Source organism: Mus musculus, chromosome 2, assembly GCF_000001635.26.
Source record: "Mus musculus strain C57BL/6J chromosome 2, GRCm38.p6 C57BL/6J".
NCBI lineage: Eukaryota > Metazoa > Chordata > Mammalia > Rodentia > Muridae > Mus > Mus musculus.
Window position 1 is genome coordinate 85905463 of NC_000068.7, and position 25708 is coordinate 85931170.

The 25708-nt window shown below is 35.2% G+C and overlaps 1 protein-coding gene and 1 pseudogene across 1 annotated transcript; both read left to right on the top strand.

Moving 5' to 3' along the window:
* Olfr1025-ps1 (olfactory receptor 1025, pseudogene 1) lies at positions 12465–13291 on the top strand (annotated as a pseudogene).
* Positions 17808–18731, top strand: Olfr1026 (olfactory receptor 1026). Its single transcript, NM_146584.2, has one exon. The coding sequence runs from the start codon at positions 17808–17810 to the stop codon at positions 18729–18731; it is 924 nt and encodes a 307-aa protein (NP_666795.2).
* The last annotated feature ends 6977 nt before the right edge of the window (positions 18732–25708 follow it).

A 25708-nucleotide genomic window follows, 5' to 3' on the forward strand; every position in this document is an offset into this window, starting at 1 on the left:
ACTTCCTTTGTTCTGCTACTATAAAATTTCTATGAAGCTGCTTCCATGTGGGATCATTGTATCTGAGAACTGAACATATATACATATACTCTTACATATATACATATACATATCTCATCTACATCTACATTTAGCTTCATATGTGTGAGAAAGTTAAAATTACTTCCAAAGTTGAAGAACTTTCTGTTCAAAGCAGCTCATTTACAGTGCCAATTATCACATGCAATATAGGAGATTTTGCATTCCTTAAATTGTACTGTTCTGGCTGATCCCCACCTTCTTCTTGAACTCTGCTGTAATACAAGAGAGTTGACTTTGCTCTAATACAAGAGAGTTGACTTTGCTCTTGGTGTTCCCAATAAGGAATCAGGACTCCTGTTCCTCAAATATAGTTTCTGCCATAGGTGAGTATGGGAATGTAGCAATTAAATTATCATACAGAGACCCCATGGTCACTGTCAAGAAAGATAATCCTGGAAACTGCTGGAACCAAGCAGTGGTTTACAGCCCATCATCCATATATCTACATTCCACTTTTCCTTCTGAAAGTATTGTTATTTTTAATTTGTGATTCTCTATTCAGCTATTTCTTGGTGCATATGGGTAAAAACTTACTTTGCATTATTTTATCCAGAACATGAACAAATGCCAGATTATATTATAGAACATATTAAATATATCATTATGTGCATCAATGAAGTAGTTTTCTAATTCATGACAGCTATTTTTTTCAGGGCATGTACATTCTTACATATCTGACATTACCAGGGCATGAATAACTATAAATATTGGCCAGAGTGAAGAATGTATTAGAAAAATCAGTAGGGGTTTATTCAAATAATAAAGCTAGCTCTGATGGTGCGTGACCTAATCTTAGTAATTAATCCTTAACATTTTCCTGATACACTACTAGAAAAAAATTAAAGCTGAATCTGTTTTGAAGATGTAAGCTAGCTTTTTTCACTGTATCATATCTCAGAAGTCCAGGAGGTAAGGCTGAATATACAACCTTTAAACTGTAGCTACTCTCTCATTTTAATAAAATCACATATTCACTTTGGGCCAGTGGTTCTCAGTCTGGAAGCAGGTATAGGCTTGAGTTACAGTCCTGTCCACAGTGACCAACAGCAAAGGAATGAGATCCTGGGAAAGTTTCTATGTGATTGTGTTGCATAAGAGTAAAGAATTGACTTACATAGTTGAGATAACCTGTTTAAACAAATACAACTTTAATTAATGGCACCAGATGCCTTTATTTTGTCAATGTATGATTGTTCTATTCAGTGGATTCTAATATACTGTTAAATGTTAAATCTCCCCAAATGTAAAAAGTTTTGTAATCAATGAAGATGAAAAATATCTCTATGAATTCTGAAATAGAAAAATAAAGACTCCAACTCCTATGGTATTCTTTCATGGCTAGAACGCTTGAATACTGAATTTTTGGATAGACTATGATGAACCAGGACATGAGCAAATCCCACTATAAAGATACTCTCTTTATTCACTGCAATTTCTTCATTATAAGCAGAATACACGTGAGAAAATGAAAGAGATAATAATACTTCAATAAAAGATAAAAATTAAATCATTTCAATTTCATTGAAAGTACTTCAGTAATTCCTAGGGAGAAGAATTAAATCTGTGTATGATGTCGAGGTAGTAGCAGCACAGAACAACTGCAAGCTTCAGAGAATAATTTCTGAGACTTTTAACAAAAAGGTGATTCAGCTTAAATTTTCAAATCTGTATCAATGTTGAGAAGGCTGACAAATGAGCCTTATATGATAGCTTATTCCTGCAATATCAGCACTGATGAGGATGTAACAAGAAGATTGCCAGTAGTTTTAGACTAGCCTGGGCTACATAATGAATTCCAGGACAGTGTCCTTGGTTGAGAACTTATATCAAAACACACACACACACACACACACACACACACACAAGTGCACACAAGTGCACACACAGGAATGCACGCACAAGCATACATAGCATACATATACATACATACATACATACATACATACATACATACATACAAAAAGTACTTATATATACACATACATAGAGAGCTTAGAAAAGAGCATGTCTTTGATCAAAGCATGATTCACTTGCCGAGAAGATCCTGGGCTCAGTATATCATCAGGTTTCAGGATAAGCCCCCCAAAAGGAGCTTCTTATAATGAAGAAGAAAGGAGCTTCACCATTTGTTTCTCTCGTCAGTTTTACTCAAATATTTTGACATTTCTTTTCTCAGGAGAAACTTATAAAATAAATTAAATGCATGTTGCTGTGAGAATATACATTCCTATTCCAGATTCTATGGTTTTGTGTTTTGAAAAGTTAAAAGGTAAGTCAAAAAACTATTATGCAGAGAAACTAGGACTCAGAATAGAAAATGACTCTAAATCGGGGCCTTAGCAGAGATGTCTGGCCTTCTCTCCTTGCAGAATATGTCTGTCCTCCTAGTCCACCAGTTGTCATGCCTGCCTCTGTTTGGGAGATTCTGAGTCTTTCTCCCTATGTTATTATTTCATCGGAATAATACTTAAGGCCTCTAGACAATCTGTTTATGTTTTTAAAGATGAAAGTAGTAAGAAATCAAGCACTATGTCCTCTGAGTTTTGTCATTGGGACAATCAGACTTACCGATAGAAAGACAATGATTTCTGAGAATCAGCACAAGTGGGAGACTTTATATCTGAGGAATTAACCTTAGGGACATGGACCTTTCTAAGCATTAATCAAGAAAACATGAGGGAAATCAATATGATTCCCTCTGGAGTTACTACAATGGGAGCATCTCCATTGGTAAGAATTTTAATTTATGATTTCATCATTAAATGTTTTCAATATCTTAAAATGAATGTAAAAATACCATGGTATTTAGGTAATTTAAGGGCCGATTTAAAGATATCCCTCCCATATTTTTTTTTATGAGAAGACCTTTCCATGACGCCACTAATAAAGCCCTTATGAAGAATTTTAATTTTGTTTTCTGAATATCTCTAGTGGGCTTCTCTCCATTTTGTAGGTTTTATGTTCATTTGTAACATTTTTTTACCTGGTTTAATTCTCCAATAATGTAAATTTTATTTTGGTAATCTCTGTAGAAACATGCATAAAGATTTGAATATTCAATTAGTGTTTAACTAATAAATAAATGTTACATAAATGCTACTTTTTGCTTAATTATAATTAGCTCAACTAGAAATTAGGATATTTGGTACATTAACAAGAACCATTTATATAAAGATATATTTATAATTTCATAGAAATACTGATTGATAGAATGGGGCCAGATATAAAATAATATGATTATTATGCACTGTTCTTTTGGAGCAAAATTATACCTTTCCTAGAACTAAGATAATCTTCCTCACCAAAATTGTATTCTGCATTAATGCTTGGTATATAAAAGCGTACATGATGATAAAAAGAAAAATAAATATAAAGACTGTTCCTTTATGACAAGCATACTAACGAATATGGAAAGAAAAGCTAAGCAAGGATGACTTCCAGGTGGGTGTCAATTTGATTTCTCCATGTTCTGTGACTCAAGGACTTGGTATCTTCTTCAATAGAGTCATATCATCAAATTTCAGATGGTAAGTAAGAGCAATAGCAGTAACCTGTAATGCCTGGTCAAGAACTACAAAGGAAATATCCCATTTCTGTCCATGCACATTTATGATAGCCTCTCATGCCTAGTAGGGGTGTTGTTGTACAGGAGAACTCCACTTTAACTCTTGCTATGTGCATGCATATATGTCGAAGTTGCTTTTATTGGTCAGATGCAACTCTCATCTCTGATGCTAACTGCCGAATAAGCTCACTCTTTCTAGCTCTTTCTAAATACTGGCTGGGTAGTTTTATCTCAGCTGTTCTGACTCAAACTCTTCTCTTCTTTAACTGATTAAATCTGACTTCTATCATCTTCCTATTGAATTGTTCTGCTAGCACTCAAACTAACTCTGAAAATTTCTTCTAATCTTCTGGCTCCTTCTTATTCTCTCATTTTAATTGTCTCTGCTAAACTGCACTGAAAGACATGAACTCAGGAAAAAACAACTCAGCTCCACAGTACTGCACTCACTGAAATCACTCCCAACTCACTGTCTCTGGGTAAGGCTCTTCAATAGCTTCTCTTCCCTGTGCTGTTCTGAAGAGCTGAGCCTACTCTATCACTGTGTCTCTCTCAACTAGATGTAAATTTCAAACATGGCTGCTCACAAACTAATTTTTTAAAGGTACATATGGGTATATCTGTATTGCAGTTAGATCATATTATAATCCAAGGAGTGTCTGCATTTCAGCTGGATCAAATAGACCCAGAAGGTCTTTGTATACGATCCCTTATCAGAGCAGGTGAAAGTCAAAATTTTGGGGATTCAAACTCCATCTTAGAGAACTTGACCTATGTTTGAACTTAGGTAAATTAACAGGCCAGTATCTAGCATCAGCTTCCAAGTTAGTCCCCAACAAAACCCAGACCTAGCTCCAGTATCTAGGCTAACCGCAACAAGACTTATCTCCAGATTAATTTTCCCGAACACATCCAGGAGTTCCAGATTAATCTCCAACAAGCCCAGTTTCTGCCCAACAACCACCAATGCAGAGGGATACAGAACTTAAGTTTATGTTTTGACTCCCAGCACAAGCCAATGATGCTAAAGGGCATAGTGCTATTCCAATTAGATGCTTGCCAGGCTAGAAACACTTACCCTTCTCTTGCCACGTTCTATAAATCCTTGGCCTGATAAGTGTTTGGGGCTCTTCTCCACCAAAACCATCCTGCAATCAATGGTGGGCTGAGTCCATGCTTCAGCTTAAACAATGGTCCTGGTGTGATTGCATCGGCTTGGCTTGTGACTCGTCTTTCAGGGTACACTACCTCAGCACTACACAGCCATGTTGCTGGATTACAATTCCTCTACACACACACACACACATACACACACATCTATATATATGGAACCACAATATAATTACATCATTTTCCCCTTCCCTTTCCTCCCTCCATCAACTCCCCGAAGTATATGCTTATGCCTTTTTTTTCCAAATGCATGGCTGATTTTTTATTAATTTTTATTGTATATATATATATATATATATATATATATATGTGTGTGTGTGTGTGTGTGTGTGTGTGTGTGTGTGTGTGTGTACATACCTAGATATAGATGTAGATATACATATATTTCTAACTATAATCTGCTCATTCTGTATAATGTTAATTGGTTTGTGTTTTCACATCTGACCACTTTGTCTTGGATAACTAAGCAATGCATTCTTCCCTGGAAAAGACAATATACACTCACTTCAACATTCCTTAGTTGCTGTGGATTGGGTTGAGGGCTTGAAGCAGACAGTGACGGTTTCACAAAATCATGCTAATCAACATACACATTTGTAGAACCCAGTCCAAAAATGATACTTTTACATAAAAATCTCCTGCATCTATGGCTCAGGGTATATCATGGAAGAAGGTTGTAAGGCCCAGAGGACCAGGAAGTTTGCTGTGAGATCATGCCTCCTAGTATATGATCCTAGTTCCAAGTCAGAAGATACTCCATAAAATTCTTACAAAAAATAACTGCCTAAACATGAGTAGAACAAAGAAAACAACAGACATGTCAAAGTGAATACACACACACACACACACACACACACACACACACACACACATACATACACACACATTTTATATATATATATATATAATGCTTTCTATAGTATGATTTATCTAAGGACACGATATCCCAAAGTACCCAGACATATACATATACTTTGGCAATGCAACAACTTATTGAATAATCACAGTAAAGTGATTTTCAGATTTAGATTATTTTAAAAGTTCCTAATTGTGGTTTTGTCATTGATGGTGGTCTTTATGAGGAAGAGAATCTATGAGCTTGTACCTGTTATACCACAGAGTTAACTTCATATAACAGACTCCTCAAGCCAATAATCCCCATGAAGACTTTGGTAGAGCCAAAAGAGCCACATGACCTTGTGTTATACTTATTATGGTGGGAGAAAGTAGGAATACAAAAATCAGGTACATTATAAGACAGAATGGAAACTTTTTAAAAATAAGTATTTATTTCCCAAGGAACTGTTTGTTTTTCCATGTGTGAGATGTTTTACATCATAATTTTGTTATAAGGTCAAAGTAAGTTGTTTCTGTTTGCTACAAAATTCACGTTTGATTCACACATCTTCTACCCCAATAAAATCACGAGTTCTGTCAAGGAACCTTGAGATGTTCTTACCAGATAACCTGTCAAATAATCTAATCTGCTATCTGCCTCTATAAAATTCACTTGTGAAATGATTGTGTTACAAAACTCCTAGTTTATATTTTTTTCCCTATAAAAGTAGGACTAATATTTAACCAACACTGTACTCTCAAGTCCCCCTTTGGAGAGCCAGTCCTATGCTTAGTAAATAAAGATTACTTAATTAATTTAACTTTGGGTGTTAGTTTTGTTCTCACTCAGGATGATTAACAGAATTGCAGCTTTTTTTCAACTGCTGAACAACTGCTTAAACTGTTTTCAGCAGGAAAACAAACAATGGCAGATATGATTTTCATACTTTCTATATAATTAATTATGATGAATATTTGAAATTAGTGTGACAAGTAACATTATCTCACCAGTATTTTTATATACCAGTGACTAAGACATTAGGCACTTAACATGGAATAGCTATTGTCGTGTGTGTGTGTGTGTGTGTGTGTGTGTGTGTGTGTGTGTGTGTTGGAGTCAAAAGTATAGCATTAGCACTGCTAGAAGATAGAAAGTAAAATTTGTTTCTTACAGATAAAAAAGAATTTAGGGTAATTAAGTGCTTTTGTAAAAGACAGCAAGAGTTAGGTTTCAAATTAAAATACTATCCTCTTAGATATTACTTGGATAAATCTGAAAATACCCTGACAGAAGAATGCATTATATTTATATGGAAATCACTTATGAGGAAATACCATTCAAAACATCTTGGTAAAGATATCAAGCAATAAGTATGGGATCTAATATCAGATTGAGAATTGTCCACAAGAAAAAAATGGGGCCAGGAAATCCACTTGATTTTATTTGATTCATAGACTTTCATTCACATCTCTCTCAAAATCTTATATTTTAGGGAAATAATTAATAAAATTTTCACAATTTTAATAAAATATCTCTCCTCCTATATTCAAAAGCATCATTGATATATGTTTTGGGTTTTATGGGATTTTGACAACTATAATCTTCATTTGTCAAAAGAATTCATTTGTGAGTTACTTAAAATGTCATGGAGGTGATATGTGGCCATGGAGGAAAAGGACAAGGAAACCAGCATGATTTATATGTTTCTGGGCAAAACAAATAAACACCAGGGAGTTAATAGCATGATATGAAGATGAGTGAATACAGAGGAGCATCTGACTTTGAGGAGAGTGTGCTCCTGGACCACCTCAGCACTAGTCAGGTTCTTACATCAGTAGCAATGAGATTTGAAGCTGCCTGTGTGTTAAAGCTCTCCACTTTCCCTATGTCATTGATGAGAAAACATGGATTAGTCACAATCCTGCAAAGAGAAGGAAGAAGAGTCATACTACTGTTCTTTAACACAATAATAGTATTTCAAAGAAGAGATGACGAAATCATCACTAAACAAGGTCAAACTTAAAAGTCCCTTCAATCCTGTCAGCAAATACAACATCTGCCTTCTATGTATAGCTTTCTTTTTATTTTTTAACCAAGGATGAATACTTTACTATGTGTTAAACAAATTATTTCTCACAAAAATAATACATGAAAATTGTGAGGAATCAAGAGAATTACATATCAAAAAAGTTAATGACTACAGAAGGATTTAACAAATGGGAGGATGTGGCAGCTGGATGCAAATTACATAGCTCTGGTTCCATTTACATTATCTATCCTCAGCACACTGTCTCATTGCATCATTAAAAGGAGCTAATTGCTTAAAATGATTAAAGTTCACTAATAAACACAAGTCTTACCATCTGCCACATACTTACAAATCTCAGATATAGCTCTCATTTCAAAACAGATAAACAACATATAATTTGTATTAACAGTATTATGTGTTAATAATAAGACACACTACTATACCAATATATATACAGTTACTAAGTTCAATATATGCTGAAATTTACCATGATGTCAATTTGCTTTCTTTAAGAAGTAATTTAGGGGCTAGAGACATGACTCAGCAATTAAGAGCACTTGCTGCTCGTGGAAAGACATGTATCCGGTTCCCATCATCTGTGCCAGGTGCTTACAACCTCCTGTAACTTCAGCTCCAGGGGATCCATTCTCTTCAGGCCTTTAGGGTGCACTCACACTTGCTGGACATATAGTTATACAGGCAAAAACCACTCACACACATAAAAATAAAATGTAAAAATAAAGGAAATAAAATAAATGCTGAAAATCTAACAAGCTAAAAAGGAAAAGAAAAATCTCATATCAGCATGAGATGATGGTACCCCAAGTTTTCCTCATAACATACACTCTATGGATTTGGCATCTACCAAAGTGATGCCTTTTCAATAAAAATCTTGCCTTTATTTCTTTAAAAATGAAAAGTAGAGCATAGCAACAGAAACTGAGGATGGATACCCAGGATAAATAGCTATATCAGCATGATATTCATTTAATTAAAATGAGCTCTTTCACCTTTCACTAAAAGATTTATTCAAATGGTAAAATTAAATATGGATATTTATGTTATGAACTCTTCATTCTTTTTAACTGATAATGTTAAAATATAAGGACTCATCTTCCTCTTCTGGCCTTTGTGGATGCTAGTAAGACACATACACATTAAACACAAATCTCTTTTTTATCCTCAACTATGATGAACAAAGAAATATCTTAAACATTTAACAAAACCAAAAATCATTATGATTGTCATTGTCTCCACTACCACATATACTGAGGAACTTTTGAATGTCATTCTGGCCTGGCCTCTGTTAAGCACACAACAACAACACCACCCAAGAAACATAAAAACAATCCCATGTCATTTTCTTCTCTGACAAATATCTAGTGCTGAGTTTTTAGAAACACCTGACTGTGTTAGCATCTTATGGTGGACCACGAATGGGATGAAAAGAATCATGGAGTTTCTCCTCTCCCCTCCCCTTTACTGACATCTTACTGGTTCCTTTCATTAGCAAAAATGAGAAGAGTGAAGCTGAACTCCATAGGAACTCTGTGGGCCAGTTCCTAACTGCTGATAAGGAAAAGACAGGAAGGTGTCAAAAGGACATGTTGCCATGTTTACATTATCTGTAAGATATTAAATTCTTTATTTTCACATACAAAAAAATGTAAATACCAATCCTAGAATCAGTAGATAGCTGAAACTTGAGAAAAATTAGCTGATGTTCAGTTTTTTTGGACTATAAAACTTTCTTTTTTTCCTGTGAGTGACTATCTTTTAGAGATTGCAAACAAGGGAAGTGGAGCTTTCCCAAGACAAAAGTTTAAAATATTCATTATGAATATTATGAATCCCATTGCTTTACCATTCCTTGGAGATTTGATTCCTCTATGATTTGAGCAGTTAAACTCGTTATCAATAAATTTACCATACTCAAAGCTTATTTATAATATTAATCACTTCTGGCAAGAAATAACTGAACCATAGGGATTTGGTCCCTCTGAAACAATTTTCTTATAAAAATCTTGACTCTCTGCATATGAATGCTGTCATTGTGAACTTACTTTGCTTCTTCAGGTAGGATATTTATGGTTCATTTAAAGTTTGGAAGAGAAAAAAATCTTAATTGATAAAGTGAATTGACTTGTAGCCTAGATTTCTGAATTAACAATCAATCATATTGAACCACTACTACTCTTCTCTGGTTAAGATACTCACAAACAAATGGCCTAGAGGTGTACACTTGCATAATAGTAAAGAAGACAGACCAAAGAGCACATTACTACCTATCAGTATGGTCTGCTTCCAATAGGAAAACACTTATCTAGATATTATTGTATCTATAGCCATATACAAGCCACAGCCTTTGTCCTTAAGGAATCTGTGTGTTGATTCAGAATCTCGCTCACAGCCTCTTATCTCCATCATGATTCTAGTAGCTTCAACAAATAAATATTTTAAGTATTTGGCATATGTGAGATTTTCCTGAACTAATTTCTTCACATTAAATTAATTTATGTATGAAATGATTTTTATGGGTTAGAAAACTAAGACACAATGATATTAATGAGTTGCTGAACACATACAACTAGCAACAAGAGGATCTAGGATTTAAGTTCAGGGAGCGGAGTACACATTCCTAGGCGGGTTTGCATTCAGCCGATTCTCAGTATTTATATGTTTATTCTCATTTGCTTTATCTGGAGTGGCAGACAGTAATCTTTGGAATTACTTTTGACTTCACAATACTCCACTACAATAAATAACACTGTCATAATTTTTACAACCATTTGGCTAAAAAATTGGACACTTAATTTCTAAACTTTATTGATTATTTAAAATTAATCAGGGGTACATTCAATGAAGGTACATTATACAATTGCTTTGGAGCACTGAGTCATATAGGAAGCACAAGTGTGAGATATTTTCAAGGTACAGTAATTTCAAGAGTGCCAGGCCTGGTATGCTCAGATGCACTTATGTCCTTCACAAATATTCAGATGTGTTGGATATTGTTAGATATTTTTTTTTCTCAAAATTAAGGCCCTCTTCTTAACAGACTGTGTATATAATTCAGAACTCTCATAGCTTTCATGACTTTCATTTCATTATAGTAGAGGGGAAAATGAGGAAAGATATTGAATATTTTGAATCAGTATTTGAATTTGTTTTGTATCTTATTATCCTAATTAACAATTCTAAAGTCCCCGAATGAAAAGTGGAATGCTGTAATAAATAAATTTTACATGTCAATTCACAAAAACACTTTTCAAAGTGACTTGCTTCTGTTGGTATTGTATTTATAAATAAGGACCATATCCTATAGCATCATAAGTGTGTGTATATCACTTAACGAGGATGTCAATTTTTTGGGATGGTTTCCACAATCTCATTCACTCTGCCTGAATAGTAAGATACATAATTCAGGATAACATACATGGTACCTCATTATGTAGTTAATATGGCTATTATTTCTGATGATTTATAGTACGGAATCTATATTGAGTCTTCTATATTTATTAAAACTTTTAAGAGTTATAATCAGTAGTGTCTACGTTGTCACATTTTCCTCTGCTGTTTCACCAGAGGCTTCAGATACACAGTGTTTGCTTGCCTTCAGCATCAGTCCATCATGAACACTGAATCCTACCAAGGTATGTCCATAAGTATATTAAACGTGTGTGTGTGTGTGTGTGTGTGTGTGTGTGTGTTCATCACTCATGGTGTGTAGTCACACATATATTTTGTACTCATGAAATGAATAAGGTACATTTTATTGTCTCACATGAATTAAGAGCAAAATGTACTGAGCAAGTGAAAATTTGAATAGTGTATTACAATTAAGAAATATTTGTTGATAAAGTATTACTTTGGGCGGATGAGGGTGAAGAGAATCTTAGCTGGAAAAACTATAATGAGAGTTAAGAGGGGCATGTGAAGAGGTCTTGATTTCATAAGTCTATACACTTCAGTTTCCTAAATTCACATATAACATATCCACATGTCCAGAGAAATCATGAGCAATGTGATAAATACTTGGAGTAAAAATCTTAGAAAATTATTTTATATCATCCATTATCTATCGATCTCTCTACCTCTGTTATCTATCTGTTTATATATCATCTATCTACCTACCTACCTACCTATCTATCTATCTATCTATCTATCTATCTATCTATCTATCTATCAATTTATTTTTCTATCCATCTTTCTATATAGTCTATGACATGTCATGTATCTTTCTCTCTTTTATCTAACATTAATTTATCATCTATCTATCATCCATCTCTCTATCATCTATCTATCTATCTATCTATCTATCTATCTATCTATCTATCTATCTATCTATCTATCTATCTATGTATCTATCTATCATCTATCTATCTATCATCTATCTGTCTATCTATCATCTATCTATCTATCTATCTATCTATCTATCTATCTATCTATCTATCTATCGTTTATCTATCTACCTTTCTATCTAATCTATTTACCTATCTAGCTATTGTCTATTTACTGATCAATCTTAATTTATCTTCCTATTATTCAACTACAGATAAACCACCTATCTTTCTGTTATCTATCACAATTTCTCTATTAATTTCAATATTTATAACAGTCAAATGATTATTAGGCTATTTCTTTTTACTACTTACCTTAACAGTTTGAGAAAAGACAAAAATTAAACTAGATAACATGATTGGGGATAATGAATAAATGAAAAGAAATCAAAATGCAATTTTGTTTAATTTACAGGCCTTGTTTGGTGTCAGTAAGACAAAATGTTAAGGAAAAACTACACAGCAGTGACTGAGTTTGTTTTGCTGGGATTGACAGATCAAGCAGAGCTTCAGCCTGTGCTCTTTGTGGTATTCCTACTCATCTACCTCATCACAGTGATTGGTAACGTGAGCATGATCTTCTTAATCAGAAGTGACAGCAAGCTTCACACACCCATGTACTTCTTCCTCAGCCATCTCTCCTTTGTAGATCTCTGTTATGCCACCAATGTCACTCCTCAGATGTTGGTTAACTTTTTATCAAAGAGAAAAACCATTTCTTTCATAGGCTGCTTCATACAGTTTCACTTTTTTATTGCCCTGGTGATCACAGATTACTATATGCTCACAGTGATGGCTTATGATCGCTATATGGCCATCTGCAAGCCCTTGTTATACACAAGCAAAATGTCCAGAAGCGTCTGCCTCTCGCTCGTAGCTGCACCATACATTTATGGATTTGCAAATGGCCTGGCACAGACCATCCTGATGCTTCGTTTAACCTTTTGTGGGCCCAATGAGATCAATCACTTCTACTGTGCAGACCCACCACTCATGGTCCTTGCTTGCTCAGATACTTATGTTAAAGAAACTGCTATGTTTGTGGTGGCAGGATCCAACCTCACCTGTTCTCTCACCATCATCCTCATCTCCTACATTTTTATATTTACAGCCATCCTGCGAATCCGTTCTGCAGAAGGGAGGCGCAAGGCCTTCTCTACTTGTGGATCCCATCTGATAGCTGTCACTGTTTTTTATGGGACTTTGTTTTGTATGTACCTCAGGCCTCCATCTGAGAAGTCTGTAGAGCAGGGGAAAATTGTGGCGGTCTTTTATATCTTTGTAAGCCCGATGTTGAACCCCTTGATCTATAGCCTCAGAAACAAAGATGTGAAAAATGCAATAAGGAAAGTTGTTAAGAAGGAAGTATTCTTGAAGTAAGTTGATAGGTGTACAGCACCTTTGCTCTCCAAACCAATGAACATTTTAAAATTACCAAATTACTTTCTGTCAATTTTTATTTTAATTTGTCTCTCAGAAATGACATATATCACAGCAGGGTATGCTACCTTGATGAATGAATAAAAAATGAATTCTAAAGCTGCACAGACATATTGCTATTACTCTATAATGGTGCACGGGAGCTGTTTTGGCAAAGGTAGACTTGTCAAATGCTTTGGTAGTAAGTTCCTTTATTTATGTGTCTGAAATTTTCTTACCACAGTAGGTCAGTTATTTCTTAAGATTTTTTAAATATGTGCTAACTTGTAAAATTTCAGAGATATATCTCATATCATTACTGCAAGATAGAACTTTCAAATGATTTTAATCATCTGATTGAACCTTTATGCATATATATATCTTGGTGGAAATGCCACATTTCCACTAGGAGGCTTTAGTGTTCATCTGCTATTGGGTATGCACTCCCATCAGTGACCCTCTGCTCCTTTATGTTTTTATTACCATTGTCTAGTATTTGCAAATAAATAGTAATTTAATTCTTTAGACATATTATTATACAGCTACTTTTGTGTAAAACCCATATTTTAATTGTCTCATTTGTGTGTGGACTTTAGACTTCTCTTGTGATAAGTACCCATCCTTTGTCTATTTCAATAGTATAATGTTCACAGATGGTTTCTGGGTATTATGAGGGTGATAAGAAATTTGCTCATGTCCTCAGTAAGGGCATCAGAGCCCGTAACTTCTGTGTCATATTTCCAGCACAGCATATTGTTATTTTACATATACAAGTGACTCATATTTCACCTTACTACACTGTTTTCACTTAGAAAATTATATTCCACACACAGTTAAGGTGATACTCACCAATTATGGTCAATTTATTAAGACTGGACTTGTTTAATTTGAAACAATTTATAGCTCACAGCCAACAATATGACATAAAACCTATCCTTATGAATTCAAGTCATTTCTATGAGAATTCCATGTATTGTTAAATTGTTTTTGAAATAGAAGTTCTTTCTGATGTTTCTGTGCCTATTTCCTGTAGTAAATGCTTGTCAGTTTCTAGTCCCTCTGTGGAATTACCTCAGTAGCTACTTGTTTATATATCCACACATTAATTAAGAAGCAATTAATATAACATAGCTTTGCTAGATTTCAAACTTCACAGAAAGAAATTGGCCATGTTCTTTTTCTGTAGAGAATTACATTAACATTGTTAGACTTATACACACTAATTCATTTAGGTGCTCTTTTGCTCATATAGTCTCTATGTCTCTGTCCATATACCATCTATTCACAGCTATGTATCTGTTCTCTTCTGAGAGAACAATTGTATATTCTGCTTTCCTGATAATATGAAATTCCGCAGATATACTTCATACAATTCTAAATATGCATCTCTGAAAAAGTGCTGCTTCTTTGGGTTTATAGTGTATGAACATCTCCACATTTTTTTGCATATTGACAATACTTTGCCAGCTAGTACTCCAGCCAATAGCACTTGTTTTCTTCACTTTGCAATCTTGCCGATGCAAGAGATTGTAAGACTTGGTATTGAATATTTAATATTTGCTCTGCTATATCTAGGTGATGCCAATACAGAGGGTCAGAAAAAATAAGTCATTCCTAAGCAACATATTCAAACTTTAATATGCCTGCCATATTGTCAGTAATTATAACACTTGACTATCATATGACTCTCAACTATGTCAGGACATAGATGGAGAGTGATTCATTTATCCCTATTACTTCTACAAATGGCAAGCCAGAAATACCTCAAAATTTTTCAAAATAGAAAATAGTCATTGTGACCATTTTTATATCACTGTAATGTGTATTAAATACATATCATGTGTCACTCTGGTCCAGATCGGAGTCATAACATTCAAGCAATGTTCTTCTCAATTGTCTGATCTTAAGAGTATCCAATAATGAATGAGAACAAAGGAGATCTTAAAAACTCAATTTAATAAAGACAAAACAACAGGGCTTATGTCAGAAAAAAATTCCCATTTTGAGGCCCCAGGGAGCAAGGACAGTGGCTACTGGTTTCAGAACCATTAAAAGATGCCACTAGAAAGAACATCTCATGCTACTTTCTTCTTCAAGAAATACCCAGGGAAGAGTTCACTTTGTATGAACAAGGAGACCTTAGCATGCTCATGTTGAGACAAGAAGGGGATGAGAAGGACACAATGAGTGACTTTTCTTATACTGCCTTTGATGTTTCCCTGAATCCTCCCATTAAATTTAATTAAACACCAAATTAATTGACTTGATGCCCATTACTCTAAGTTGGGAAAACACATCAATATACAAACATAACTTGTAAGTTGATTTCGTGTTGCTTATATGTATATGATATCAGGACTGACCTCTTAGCATTGGATAAACTCATAGGGGCCTCATCCCTTGGGGCCCTTATCAGCAGTCATTACTATTTACATACAAATAATAACAAATCGTTAAAAATAAAGATATTTAACAAAGCTAAAATAATTAATGAGTCCTTTGACTCATCATTCTTGCATGATTTGAATCCCTGATGACTATGGAGAGTGGGCAATACTCCTGCTCTCAATGGATTTAGGGTTTTAGAACAGGAAGATAGGAGTTATTCATAAGCCGAACAATCTACAAGTAATAATTGAACACTCGGGAATTGGTTCTATGAGTGCTTGCTCTTATAAACCATTCAGCTTCTTCACATTGGTGTTGCCATTGCAAAGTTACTCTCCTTTAACAGGTAGGAGTAGAAAGCATTCTTTTTAAATTTTAGAATCTAGAAATGTGCATTTTAATAATTAAAAACTGAACTGGATTCTATTTCAATGACTTTATAATATCACTTCTGAATGCAGTCTATATTTCCAAGAGTAAGTATTCATTTATCAATATGACTTTTTTTGTATTTAAATACCATATACAAAAAGACCTAAGATCTTACTTATAGAAAAGCGAAAATGTGCAAGGACCCTTGAGTGATGCATTGATGTTGTGCTTAAAAGCTTCTCTTTGTCAGTGGTGTTGTGGGTATCATGTAGGAGCCAGGTTACAAACCTGCACACATGGACATATTTTATCAAAAAAGACAGCAAATGTTCCAAGAAATAATGTCTATGAGCAGCTCATTTCTGCACTTATGTCTGCAGTATTGTCTCAGATAGATTTAGAAAATGATTATTTTTCAAAATGATATAAGAAAATACAGAATTCATGTTTTTAGAAACCTGTATAGAATTCATGTTTCAGCATTATTACAACTTTCTGTGAGTGTTAGACTGAGATGAAGATACAGCAAATCTTCATGGTCTGATTTGGTTCTCAATGTTCTATCATTATTACATGTCATACTAGCAGAAAGTTTCCGAATGCTCCCCATGAGCATGTGAAACTGCCAATGTATGCCCGTGTGATTTTATATACATAGGTATATGTATTGCATTTAATTCACTCATATATGCAATATATGTTTATATATGAATATTTATATACATAAATGTTTAATATTGACTAGTGTTATCTCCCTCAGTAATCATTTTTCTTCATGAGCAAAAAATATGCAGAAAATATGTTTGCTTTTTAGAAAATTAATAAAGTGTTCTTGGTATGCTATTTTGGATGAGGTATGTTATTTGGGGTGAGAAACTCCTTTTGAAGAATGAGGGAAGAGTTTGGAAGGCATCTTGGGTTCAAGAGTGTGTAGAGAGGCCTTACACTTATGTGTCATGTTTCAGTCAAATTCCCAACTTAATTAGCTAAGGAAATCAAGTAAGACTCAATAGCTAACATTTTGTGGCACCCACCACAAAGTATATTTAGAGAAAAAACATCATTGTATACTCCTATGTTTAGAGGAAACAGAGTAAACACTATGAAGACTTGCAACTCCCCCCACACACACACCACACACACACCACACATGTATATATAGTGCATTATGAATTTGGGGAACTTTTAAAATATTAACTACACGTTCCTAAACCAATTTATTTTCGTGTGTTTTAGACTATTTTATTTTATGTATATTTGTATTTTGCCTGCATGTAAGTATGTGCAGCATGTGTGTGACCAGTGCTTGCAGAGCCCAGAAAAGGGCACTAGAGTCTCTGATACTGAAGTTCCAGATGATTGTGAAACATCATATGGATGCTCAGAACTGAGCCTAGACTTCTATAAAAGCAACAAGTTCTTGAACCCTTTGACCTGTAACTCCAATGTCCTGGGATGTTTCTATGCCACGTGCATTTACGAGTCGGAAGGGAGAAGACTCAGAATCAGATAGACACATAATATGTTGCATGCACAGCATTCATCATGTGAATTTAATTTTTTTTTTCTCTTTAGAAAAATCCTTGTCTAGTTCCAAGCTTACAGATGTTAAAGAAAAACTTTACAACAGTTACAGAGTTTATTTTCCTAGGATTGACAGATCGAGCAGAGCTTCAGCCTGTGCTCTTTGTGGTATTCCTACTCATCTACCTCATCACAGTGACTGGTAACGTGAGCATGATCTTCTTAATCAGAAGTGACAGCAAGCTTCACACACCCATGTACTTCTTCCTCAGCCATCTCTCCTTTGTAGATCTCTGTTATGCCACCACTGTTGCCCCTCAGATGTTGGTTAACTTTTTATCCAAGAGGAAAAACATTTCTTTTATTGGCTGCATCATTCAATTCCACTTTTTTATTGCCCTGGTGATCACAGACTACTATATGCTTGCAGTTATGGCTTATGATCGTTATGTGGCCATCTGCAAGCCCTTGTTATATACTAGTAAAATGTCCCGAAGAGTCTGTCTCTCTCTTGTGGCCACACAGTACATTTACGGCTTTGTAAATGGTTTAATACAGACCATTCTGATGCTTCGTTTAACCTTTTGTGGACCCAATGAGATCAATCACTTCTACTGTGCAGATCCACCACTCATGGTCCTTGCTTGCTCAGACACCTATGTGAAAAAAACTGCCATGTTTGTGGTGGCAGGATCCAACCTCACCTGTTCTCTCACCATCATCCTCATCTCCTATATTTTCATCTTTACAGCCATTCTGCGGATCCGTTCTGCAGAGGGGAGGCAGAAGGCCTTCTCTACTTGTGGATCCCACCTGACTGCTGTTACCATCTTTTATGGAACATTGTTCTGCATGCACCTGAGGCCCCCCTCTGAGACATCTGTAGAACAAGGGAAAATTGTGGCTGTCTTTTATATCTTTGTAAGTCCTATGTTAAACCCATTCATCTATAGTCTGAGGAATAAAGATGTGAAAAATGCAATAAGGAAAGTGATCCAGAAATGATTGTTGAGAATTGGTCGCAGGTATGTAAAATGTTCATATTACCTGACAAAGTACCATGTCTTTTAAAGGAATAAACCTTCTATGTCACACATTACATTTTATATTTCTTAATTCACCTGTCAAATTTACTAATTTGTATTAATTTGTTCACTGGAGATTATAGTGGAGTCTCAGTGATATTTTTTGCATAATAATTCAAAAACTGGAACAAAAACAGTTTGTTTTTAATCAATGTAGAACATGAATGTATCATTTGAACTGACACTGACCCAGAGCCATAAATTATGTAGTTTTCCTATGCTCTGAAAATGGCAATTCTTTTGAGTTATAACTTTGCTTAATAACTTCCGTAGTTTTCTTGCAAAGTAGAACGTACGTTTGTTTGTATTTAATACAATTGTAAGCTAATAAAAGTCTTTTATGGATTTAACTAATGCTTTCTTAAAAATGTATCTTTCTTTTTTAAAAATTAGATGTTTTATTTACATTCCAAATGTTATCTGCTTTCCTAGTTTACCCTCCAAAAATCCCCTATCCTTTTCCCCCTTCACCTGCTCCCCAACCCAACAAACCCCCCTTCCTGGCCCAGACATTCCCCTATACTGGGGAATAGAACCTTCACAGGACCAAGGACATCTCCTCTCATTGATGACTGACAAGACCATCCTCTGCTACATATGCAGCTAGAGACAGGAGACTCACCATGAGTTTTCTTTGGTGGTTTAGTCCCAGAGAACTCTGGGGGAACTGGTTATCTCATATTGTTGTTTCTCCTATGATGCTGCAAACCCCTTCAGCTCCTTGGGTACTTTCTCTAGCTCCTTCATTGGGGACCATGTGCTCTGTCCAATGGATGAATGTGAGCATCCACTTCTATATTTGGCAGGCACTGGAAGAGCCTTTCAGGAGACAGCTACATCAGGGTTCTGTGAGCAAAATCTTGTTGGCATCTGCAATAGTGTCTGGGTTTGGTTGTTGTTTATGGGATGGATCCTCAGGTGGGGCAGTCTCTGGATGGTAATTCCTTCAATCGCTGCTCTAACTAGGTCTCTGTAACTCCTTCCATGGGTATATTATTACCCCTTCCAAGAAGGATCAAAGTATCCATATTTTTCTCTTTCTTCTTCTTGGGTTTCATGTGTTTTGCAAATTATATCTTGGATATTCTGAGTTTCTGGACTAATATCCACTTATCAGTGGGTGCATATCATGGGTGTTATTTTGTGATTGGGTTACCTCACTCAGGGTGATATCCTACAGATCCATCCATTTGTCTAAGAATTTCATAAATTCATTGTTTTTAATAGAGAGTATTACTCCAGTTGGTAAATGTAGCATATTTTCTATATCCATTCCTCTGTTGAGGGACATTTGGGCTTTATCCAGCTTCCAGATATTACAAATGAGGTTGCTATGAAGTTAGTGGAGCATGTGTCCTAAAACAAGTTGGAGCATCTTCTAGGTATATTCCCAGGAGTGGTATTGCTAGATCTTGTGGTATTACTAAGTCCAATTTTCTAAGGAACTGCCACACTGATTTCCAGGGTGGTTGTATCAGCTTGCAATGCCATCAGCAAAGGAGGAGTGTTCTTCTTTCTCCACATCCTTGCCAGAATCTGCTGCCACTTGAATTTTTGATCTTAGCCATTCTGACTGGTGTGAGGTGGAACCTCAGGACTGTTTTGATTTGCATTTCCCTAATGATTAAGAATGTTTAACATTTTTTAGGTGCTTCTAAGCCATTTGGTATTCCTCAGTTGAGAATTCTTTGTTTAGCTCTGTATTCCAGTTTTTAATAGGGTTATCTGTTTTTCTGGAGTCCAACTTCTTGAGTTCTTTTTATATATATTTGATATTAGCCTCCTATCATATTTAGAATTGGTAAAGATATTTTCCCAATCTGTTGGTGGCCTTTTTGTCTTATTGACAGTGTCTTTTGCCTTACAGAAACTGCAATTTTATGAGGTCCCATTTGTCGATTCTCCACCTTACAGCACAAGCCATTACTGTTCTGTTCAGGAATTTTTCCTCTGTGCCCATATCATTGAGACTTTCCCCCACTTTCTCCTCTATAAGTTTCAGTCTATCTGGTTTTATGTGGAGTTCCCTGATCCAGTTATACTTGAGCCTTGTACAAGGAGATAAGGATGGATAAATTCACATTCATCTACATGCTAACTGCCAGTCGAGCCAGCACCATTTGTTGAAAATGCTGTCCTTTTTCCACTGGATGGTTTTAGCTCCTCTGTCAAAGATTAAGTGACCATAGCTGTGTGGGTTCATTTCTGGGTCTTCAATTCTATTCCATTGATCTACCTGCCTGTCACTGTACTAGTACCATGGTTTTGTTTTTTTGTTTGTTTGTTTGTTTTTGTTTTTGTTTTATCACAATTGCTCTGTAGTACAGCTTGAGGTCAGGGATGGTGATTCCACCAGAGATTCTTTTATTGTTGAGAATAGATTTTGCTATCCTAGGTTTTTTGTTATTCAAGGTGAATTTGCAAATTGCACTTTCTAAAATTGCACTTTCTAACTCTGTGAAGAATTGAGCTGGAATTTTGATGGGGATTGCATTGAATCTGTAGATTGCTTTGGGCAATATAGCAATTTTTACTATATTAATCCTGCCAATCCATGAGCATGGGAGATCTTTTCAACTTCTGAGATCTTCTTCAATTTCTTTCTTCAGGGACTTGAAGTCCTTATCATACAGATCTTTTACTACCTTAGTTAGAGTCACGCCAAAGTATTTTATATTATTTGTGACTATTGTGAAGGGTGTTATTTCCCTAAATTTGTTCTCAGCCTGTTTATCCTTTGTGTAGTGAAAGGACACTGATTTGTTTGAGTTAATTTTATATCCAGCCACTTTGCATAAGTTGTTTATCAGGTTTAGGGGTTCTCTGGTGGAATGTTTTGGGTCACTTAAATATACTATCATATCTTCTGCAAATAGTGATATTTTGACCTCTTTCCCATTTGTATCCCTTTGATTTCCTTTTGTTGTCTACTTGCTCTGGCTAGGACTTTGAGTACTATATTAAATAGGTAGGGGAAAGAGTGGGTAGCCTTGCCTAGCCTCTGATTTTAGTGTGATTGCTTCAAGTTTCTCTCCATTTATTTGATGTTGGCTATTTGTTTGCTGTATATTGCTTTTACTGTTTCGGTATGGGCTTTGAATTCTGGACCTTTCCAAGACTTTTATCATGAATAGGTGTTGGATTTTTTTCAAATGCTTTCTCAGCATCTAAAGAGATGATCATGTGGCTTTTGTCTTTGAGTTTGTTTATATAGTGGATTATGTTGATGGATTTCCATATTTTGAACCATCCCTGTATCCCTGGGATGAACTCTACTTGATCATGATGGATGATCCTTTTGATGTGTTCTTAGATTAGGTTTGTAAGAATATTATTGAATATGCATCAATATTCATAAGGGAAATTGGTCTGTAGTTCTCTTTCTTTGTTGGGCCTTTGTGTGCTTTAGGTATCAGAGTAGTTGTGGTTACATAGAACGAATTGTGTAGAGTACCTTCTGTTTCTCTGTGGAATAGTTTGAGGATTATTAGTATTAGGTCTTCTTTAAAGGTCTGATGGAACTCTGCACTAAACCCATCTGTTATCTGTTCCATGGCTTTTTTTTTTTTTTTTTTTTTTTTGTGGAAGACTTAATGACTGTTTCTATTTCTTTAGGGGATGTGGGAATGTTTAGATCGTTAATCTAATCCTGATTTAAATATGATACCTGGTATCTTTATAGAAAATAGTCCATTTCATCCAGGTTTTCCAGTTGTGTTGAGTACAGGCTTTTGTAGGATCTGATGATTTTTTTGGATTTCCTCAGATTCTGTTGTTATGTCTCCCTTTTCATTTCTGATTTTGTTAATTAGTATAGTGTCCATATTACCTCTAGTTAGTCTGGCTAAGAATTTAACTATCTTGTTGATTTTCTCAAAGAACCAGCTCCTGGTTTGGTTGATTGTTTGTATAGTTCTTTTTGTTTCCACTTCGTTGATTTCAGCCCTGAGTTTGATTATTTCTTGCCATCTACTCATCTTGTGTGAATTTGTTTCCTTTTGTTCTAGAGCTTTTAGTTGAGTTGTCAAACTTTTTAAAGGGCTTCTACCTGTTTACCTGTGTTCTCCTGTAATTCTTTAAGGGACTTTTGTGTTTCCTCTTTAAGGACTTCTACCTGTTTAGCTGTGTCCTCCTGTATGTCTTTAAGGGAGTTATTAATGTCCTTCTTAAAATCTTCTACCAGAATCATAAGATATTATTTTAAATCTGAATCTTGCTTTTCAGCTGTGTTGGAGTATCCAGGACTGGTTGTGGTGGGAGTACTGGGTTCTGATGATGCCAAGTAGTCTTGGTTTCTTTTGGTAAGATTCTTATGTTTGCTTTTCCCTATCTGGTAATCTCTGATGTTAGATATTCCAGCTGTCCCTGGATGGAGCTTGTTCCTCTTGTAGGATCCTGTAGGATCCTGTCCTAGAAGCTCTGTTGCTTGTGCTCTCCTGAGCAGACGTGCCTTAGAGATACAGTGGAGAGAAAATGGTGGTCTCCTCTGAGTCCCAGGGTCAGAGCACTCCCTGGAGGAACCCTCTCCTCTGGCAGGGAAGGTGCACAGAGGACTAAGGATCAGCTCCTCCTCCTGTCTGTGGATCAAGGCCCTGTAGGACCCTGTCTGAGATGCTCTGTTGCTTCGGTGGCCAGTGCTCTCCTGCAGGGGCTCACCTTAGAGAGACACAGGAGAGAAAATGGCAATTTCACTTGAATCCCAGGGTATCCATGGTAACTCATATTTGGCTCTAGAATAAAAACTCTCTCATCTGCCTACAAATAAATAAGTAAACCTAAAAAAAAAAACCCACATTACAATGTGTGTATTAGGTTAGGATTGATGAAAGAGGGCTATAAAGAGAAACTCTGTCTCGAAAAACCAAAAAAAAAAAAAAAAAAAAGATTGATGAAAGACGTAAGTATTCCCATGATCAAGCATGTTTGTGCTTAATAGGAGTTGTGATGCAATCCTTTCCCTTGCACTGTGCAAGATTGCCATGGTTGTCACCCTTCTCTACATACAGTTACATTTGGACTTTCTGGATCACATCATATATCTCAGAGAATTTCATAATGTGTTCCAGGTTCAGAACAACATTTGATAAAGGAGATTTCTAAACAAAATAATTTCATGTTTATCAATCACATCCTACAGCAATTCTCAGATGGACTGTCTTCTGATTATCTTTATTTTCTTAAGACAAACAGGAGAAACATGTTCATATTTGCACAGTAGAGTTTTGTGAGTGTGAGATTTGTTATCACATGCATTAAGATGGTTTAAAATAATAAGTTGATTAATGGTTAAAGACCATGTTGATGGCTATGCCACTAATATATCCAAACAACACTTATTAAGTGTATAGACTTTGAGGTAAGTGAACAGAAGGTTTAATTAATTATGAACTTTCTGAAAATATACAGTTAAATAATGAAGTTACTAATTATATGATGAAACATTAATTATGAAATTATTCAATAAAAGATTCTAAGTATTAGGGCTGGAAGAATGACTTAACATCTAAGGATAGTTTCTGCCAAGCCTTTTGACCTGAGTTTGATCCTGAGAACCCATGAAGTGGGGAGATTTGATGAGTTGTCCACTAAGACACACATGTTTTGACATATACATCCTTACAATAAATGAACGTAAATAAAAACAAGTATAATAAAAACAAACTATTTTGAGTATAAGGCTAAAGTCAATATTTAAAAACAAGAGAAATGAAGAGAAAATTATGTGTTAGTTGGTTGTAATAGGAAAAAATGTTTAAAATAAATATACAGACACTGCTATCTCAATTTCTTTTAATATTGGCTACAGAAGCCACTGTAATTTTTCTTCTATGTAATTATTATCCTTATAATTATCTTTAAAATATTATGACTCTCTCTTTCTCTTTCTCTCTTTCTCTCTTTCTTTCTTTCTTTCTTTCTTTCTTTCTTTCTTTCTTTCTTTCTTCCTCTTCTCTTTCTTTGGTCCCCCTTCCTTCCTTTCCCCCAGTAGAGACAACTCCCTGACCTTAATCTGTGGGTTAAGGGAACTTACTTACTGAAGAGCAATTTCACAATAAACACCTATTAAATATATAATCTAAAAAATTTTATAACAGTTTATCAATTAGATAACTGATTATTCATTCATTTGCTATATGACATGCATATGCTCTATACATGTATACATATACATATCTATATGACAGAATGGGAGTTCTGAGGTTTAAAGGGAGGTCATTAAACATTCTCATCCATGCTACACTCATCTACTACTACTAAGCAAATTTCAGCTCATTTCTGACAGACCTTTTTCTTTTATAGGTGTGTTATGCAAAGATTTGTACTTTAATATTCTGGATATTTTTGCATTTCTCATATTCGTTAAATATCACTAAATTTTTAATTTCATTGGTTTCACAAGAACACTTACACACATGTACATTTATTTTTGTCATATTTGCTCTACCTGCAATACTATCCTTTCCTCTATTCTCTCTGTTCAGTTTTTCCATCACTCAAAATGTTTTAAGATCTATTTTCAGGTCATCATTTCAAGTTAGCAAATATGAGGCAAAGCCTGATACATTGTGCAATAAGTACAGAATTTTGCATAATAATTTTTAATACATATATTTTCCTTCCAAAGAGATGACTTCTTTCCTACATATGAAAATAAAATCTCTTTGTCTCTCTCTATTTCTCTCCGTTTCTCTGTCTGTTTCTGTTTCTCTCTCTCTCTCTCTGACTCTCTCTCTCTCTCTGTCTCTCTCACATGAACCGGGTTTCACCTGGGAGGCAGGCCGGGCTGAAAAGAGAGGGGAACTAGGCAGTCCAGAGAAAAATGGAGCTAAGTCAAGGTTCCTGATCAAAGTTCAAATGTTTAATGGCAAATGTGCTTATTAAGGGGGGTGGGGGTCG